The 6,000-nt window shown below is 43.5% G+C and overlaps 1 protein-coding gene across 1 annotated transcript; it reads left to right on the top strand.

Moving 5' to 3' along the window:
* The first annotated feature begins 397 nt into the window (after window positions 1-397).
* On the top strand, window positions 398-3,820 carry GADD45GIP1 (GADD45G interacting protein 1). Its single transcript, XM_063294411.1, has 2 exons — window positions 398-769; window positions 2,901-3,820. The coding sequence occupies exons 1-2, from the start codon at window positions 447-449 to the stop codon at window positions 3,232-3,234; spliced, it is 657 nt and encodes a 218-aa protein (XP_063150481.1). The 5' UTR covers window positions 398-446; the 3' UTR covers window positions 3,235-3,820.
* The last annotated feature ends 2,180 nt before the right edge of the window (window positions 3,821-6,000 follow it).

Here is a 6,000-nt window from a genome sequence, read left to right as displayed (position 1 = left end):
GAAGCTTAGCAGGAGATTTTAGAAAAACCTGTGCAAATTCTTATATAGGTAAATCTCGTTAGGATGCCATCGCTTCTCTGAAAGCCTTCCCAAATCCTAATGCTCGGTTTAAAGAAGGCATGGTTGCATCGTAAAACACTTGAGTACAGACGCACTGCAATTTTTAGAAACATGTTGCAAAGAAAAAAATCACATCGGACTCAAAGTCAAGGGAATCTCCACCACTTTCCTGCTTCTAAGATTATGACGAAATGACTTCACCGCTTCCCGGCAACCCTCCACGAACATTCGCAACGTTCCAAAGATGGAGGCGCCCGCGGCGAGGAAATAACTTCAAAATGGCGGCGGCCATGCGGCCGCATCCAAGATGGCACCGCCCACGGGAGGGGGTTAACTTCAAGATGGCGGCCTTTATAGTTCTGGTCAGCTGCTAAGTCCATTCCAAGATGGCGGCCCGCGGAAGCCGGGTGCTGCTCGGCGGCGTCCGGCTATATAACGCCAAGCCGCTGAAGCTACAACTGAGGGGAGTGTACCGGCTGGACTCTGCCAATCCGCGTACTCCAGCCTGGCAGCTGACGGCCGTCTACGAGGCCAAGCGGTTCGGGCGCCACGGGGAGGCCTCCGGGGTCGACCCGGCCCAGTTGTGGCCGACGCCGGAGAAGTTGCAGGAGATGGAAGCTGAGGAAAGAGCCTGGTACCCCTCCCTGAAGGAGATGCAGCAGTCGCTCGAGGCCAAGGAGCGCGAGGCCGAAGCCAAGCAGCGGCAGAGGTGAGGAGAACAACGGGGAGCTGAGAAGGGCGGGTGGGCCGCGTCGCTGCCTTTTGCTGGACGCGAGTGCCGCCGCGCGGGGAAAGCTGGCCGAAGGCTGCCCCGAGGAAGCCTCCCGTTAGACTGGAGCGAGGAGGCGAGAAGCCGCCTCTCGAGCAGCCGGGCCGGGGGGAGTCGCGAGCGCCCTTCTCGCGTGGGGCCCGGCCGGGGCACAATTCAAGCGTTTCAGCCTCTGGGCTTTTGCCTTCTCAGGAGACGGCCCTGGTCTCCCTGGGGAAGCTGCAAGGCTTCGTTTCAGAATAGAACAGCTGTTCTTAACGTCAGTCTAATCCAGGATTTCTTAAACTTTTTGCTGTCAGGAGCCCTTCCCACTTCTAAAAATTATGGGGGACCCCAAAAGAGCTTTCGCTTGTATGGGTTATATATCTCGATATTTACCTCATTAAAAATTAAAATTGACTCCTTCGCTGCCCACTGCTGCTTCTCACAATTGTTTGATGGGCTTTTGATACTGCGCTATTTTTCAACATAGGCTGGCAAAAAATTCTGATTTCGTGGACCCCTGAGAGGGGCTTGGGGAATCCTCAGGGCCCTAGGACCACACTTTAAAAAACACTGGTCTAATCAAAGGAGCCATGTAAATGCCCAGCTGACAGGATTGGACCCCAGGAATTGATGCTGGGCCCATTTGCCCCTGTGCCAATCCCCAGCGTCTGGGAATGGCCCTTGAGTGGCCTTAGGCTTCTGACTTGTGGTCCAGCTGCACTGGTCTTTCTGAAGGCCATTCCAGAGCGGCTGTTGCAAAATAACAGGGCTAAGCAAAGGAGGGCCTACAACATGAAATGGAGGAGAACCTCTGAAATTCTTGGTGCGGGAATAAGGATTTGAGAGATGCAAAGGAGAGGTCAGCAGATGTCCCACAGCAGAGAAGCATCTATAAGCACTTGTGCAATGTCCATCTTGGGGGCACTTATTTCTGCACCAACAGAAAACTTTTTGTTTCTGCATTTCTCATGTTTAAATGTAGTTTGCTTTGTAGCTTTTTAACCAGGATAATTTCATCCCCTGTATCAGGGAGTGTACCCAGTTGAAGCAAAATATCTGACAAAACTTAGAGCAAACAATCCTTACATTAATAAAAACTAAACAAAACTGAGATTGCCACACTATGGTTTAGTATTTCTGCTCTTGCCTGGTAGATGGGTTCCAGAGCAAGGTGCTGGAGAAGGATTGTTCTGCCCAAGCAATTTCAGGTGTTCTCTGAGGCTTTGTTCTCTCTCCCCTCCCTACTGTTTGACTATGTGAAATTCTTAATTGCGATCATCTGTGGACATAAAGCTAGGTATCACCTGTATCAGGACATCCAAGCATTTTTATTAGCTTCAGATGAAGTGGTGGAAGTGCTGAATGAAGAAGGGCTAATATATTTTATCTTAATCTAAACAAAATGAAAGTACTGTTGATAGGTGACTTTTCTGTAGAGCGGTGTTTCTCAACCTTGGCAACTTTAAGATGCATGGACTAAATCCCAGCTGGCTAGGGAATTTTGGGAGTTGAAATCCACACATCTTAAAGTTGCTAAGGTTGAAAAAAACTGCTGTAGAGGAATATGATGATGTTCTATGAGATTGCAGGCTCTCTTAAGGAACATGTTTGCAATTTGAATAATATGCACATGTTATTCAAATGCCATTTGTGCTCATGTCACAAATGCCATCTGACCATCTAACATAAAATGTTCATGTTAGATGGTCAGATGGCATTTGTGACATGACGTTTCCACTGATTTGAACCTCTACTGCACTTTAGGGAGTTTTTTTCTACATTACTTTGAAGACTCCTTAGAACTTCATCTGGCATAAAATGCAACTAGTAGATTGCTGATTTAACAGATTAGGTTGAACACCTCTCAACAGTTTAGGTCAGTGTCATGGCATCTGTGAGCACTATCCAAAATGCAGATTTTAAACTGTAAAGCCCTTCTTAGAGTTGGGTTTTAGAGTAGCTATTTAGTATGAACCTTTTCACCCATTAAAGTGAAAATACATCATTTAAAATTAATGTATCTTTTTCTATGTCTAGAGCTGTTTGATATTTTGTTGCAGAATTTTGTTTTGTTTTTGCTTTACAGAGAGGAGATCATTGCTGCCAAAATGGCCAAAATGCCACAGATGATTGAAGACTGGCAGAGGGAAAAACAGCAGCGCAAGCTCAAAGAGCATCAAGAAAAAGAACGGCGGCGATTGTTACTGGCTGAGGCCCGGGAGCAATTTGGCTATCACCTGGATCATCACAGTCCTGAATTTCAAGAGATGGTAATGGAAAGGGAGAAGATTAGACGGATGGAGCAGAAGGAGGAGAGAAAACGTATGAGGGGGGCTCTGGCCAAAAAAGCAATGGAAAGCAAGACTGTTGCCTCCTCTCTAGATGACGAGAAGGAAATGGGTGAGGAAAGGGACACCTAAAATACTCCATTACCGGTCTTTGAAATAAGTCTGCCTACAGGCTGTGACGTGTAATATAATTCCCAGAGGCCCGGAACATTTACTGCAATTCTCATGATGCATTAAGGCCAGTTTAGAATTCTTATGTAAATGTGGAATCCTTCACTGTACAGAACAGTCTGGTGTCCTTCCCCTGCCCAGCCATGACCATATGGAGCACTGACAGTGGGTTTTTGAACAGCAAACACCTTCTCTAATTCCTTTTCTCTCTCAGAACAGCAAGCTCTGTTTCCACCATCTAATTGACTGCAATGTTCAGTTCGTCAAATAAATATACCTGGAATTTTGAGTTAAAAAAATTATTTTACTTTTAACCAAATGGTGAGATATGGTTAAATATATTTGTGAGACATCTATAAAAGAAAAGTTGGAGACTGTGTCCCAGATAATTTATTATCTAGAATTTTTGCTAGACCTTGTTTGGTACGTTTCTTAACCGTAGCATTACTAAATTTAACTTGAAAAATTGTCATCAGTAATGGCTTCAAAGGAAGAAGGTCCTTGACATTATTCCTTCAGCGTTTTATTAAAGGTAGAGAAATGTAAATTATTGAATTTCAATTATTGAATTATTCTAATTGAATATGGAGACAAAGATGATTGGGAACCCAGTTGAATGGGCTAAGCAATAAGCCTGACATTTCTTCACATTTCTTCCTTGACCAAGTCAGTTCACTCTTCTCAGTGTGCATGGGATTCACGCTAAGGATGTAAGTAAATAGATATGGACTTGTACTATGGAAGTTAACATTGCTCTGAACTTTGACATCTTTGTCCTGCTCCATTCACAATTCTGTGCCAGCATTTCAACTGAATTCAGGTTGAGGAATGGAATTGAATGCCATTATGCTTCCTGCAGCATTCCATACAACTGGGATAATTCAGCATACCAAATAAGATGGATTTGCTGCACCCAAGCAAACAGATGTGATTTTGGCTTGAGTCCTCCATCTTTCACAGGTGCTTGTCTTTTTAAAATTTTTCCTTACTGACAATAGCTGTGAAAGGGATAATCCACCAAAGATGCTAACAAGGGATTTTGCCCACTGAGCAGCTGTGCCTGAGCAGAAGCATTTTGGAAACACATTCTATGTGCACCCCCATCAGGCTTAACTCCCCCACTGCATACTGAAGCAACAGGAAAGGTTCATGCTTAGTGTGGCATTTTGAAAAAAAACAGATGGCAGGCTGCCTTCACTACTAACTGCTTAGCTGAAAAGGTTTGTGAGTCCCCATCCACAGTGGCAGGTTCGGAGAGACTTGTAATTTAATACTCTGGCTCCCTCTAGTGGCAAAACTAGAGATGTATAATTCTGTTCCATCTCCTACAGTCTTACTTTGATAGTGCTCCTAATGAATTTAAGGAAAGTAGGGAAAAGAAGACAACTTGCTTGAACCAAAGGTGGAAACTATTCAAAGTAGGTCAAAGTTCTTCCCATCTAAAGATTTTAAATAAAAGGTTTTTTTCCTTTTCTGGTCAATTAGATCTTCAAAACGGCACATGCCTGCAAAATCACTTAAAAACTGTTTCATGTCTCTTTTGACAGTCCTTGTTTTCTACAGGTTTTCAGGGAAGGAACAGGAGGGGTGACACCAGTTCAAATCGAAGTTGTAATTTTTTATTTATTTTCTATCCTAGCTTTATTATTTTTATAAATAACCCAAGGCGGCAAACATACAAAATACTCCTTCCTCCTCCTATTTCCCCCACAACAACAACCCTGCAAGGTGAGTTGGGCTGAGAGAGAGGGACTGGCCCAAGGTCATCCAGCCGGCTTTCATGCCTAAAGTGGGACTAGAACTCAGTCCCCTGGTTTCTAGCCCGTTGCCTTAACCACTAGACCAAACTGCCTCTTAGTGGTTATAGGTCATTTATATACCCCAACCTACTGTTACTATTTCCTGTGGAAGAACTATTGATAAAATGCATGTGAGCAGTTATTTAGAGGAAGCATGTTTTGTGTGGTGGTGTAAACACAATCCTCTTCTGTCTTAAAGGAAGTATTTAAAAAAGGAGGTAGGTCAATAAGTGGCTTAACTCCAAGCTGGTATTAAATGGAAGCAAAATTTCTTAATGGAAGTTATTTTTATTTTACAAATGTCATATTTCAGATCAATCAGTACTGGAACCAAGATTCCTCCCATTTCTAAATTATATGATTCACTTATCAAGTTATAATTCAAAAATACTTTTGAGCTAGAATTCTCACTTATCCTTCTGATGTCTTATTTTGCTGCCAGTGGAAGCAGTATTTTGTGTGCATCTGTTTTCTTACATGAGGTGTGCTGGTATTTAGGTAACAACAGAGTTTCTTACCAGTAGGACACAGGAAGTAATTTATGGTAATTCATTAGTTCAGTAATCAGCTTGCAGTAAGTTAGGTCTGAATTTCCTGTCCCTCGTGACAGTTGAACTAAAAAAAAGATGTCTGTGTTATACAACGTGTATGTAAATGGTGCTGCACTGTCCTGGGGAGAAGTATTCAGCGGTGTCCCCCGGGGCTTCATCCTTAGCCCAGTGCTGTTCAGCCTACAGGATGGACTGAAAGGGGTAATCAGATTTGCAAATGAAATCAAGCTGGGAGGAATGGCTAATACCGTATGGGGCAAAAATCACACTTCAAAATAACCTTGAAAGGTTTATGCATGGGACAAATCTAGAACAGTGTTGAGCAATGACAAGCATACAGCCCTGTATCTGAGTAGGAAAAAATCAAATGGAAAGAT

Source organism: Candoia aspera, chromosome 2 (assembly GCF_035149785.1).
Source record: "Candoia aspera isolate rCanAsp1 chromosome 2, rCanAsp1.hap2, whole genome shotgun sequence".
NCBI classification, from domain to species: domain Eukaryota; kingdom Metazoa; phylum Chordata; class Lepidosauria; order Squamata; family Boidae; genus Candoia; species Candoia aspera.
The sequence above is the reverse complement of the archived record's forward strand: the minus strand, read 5'-3'. Positions and strand labels throughout refer to the sequence as shown.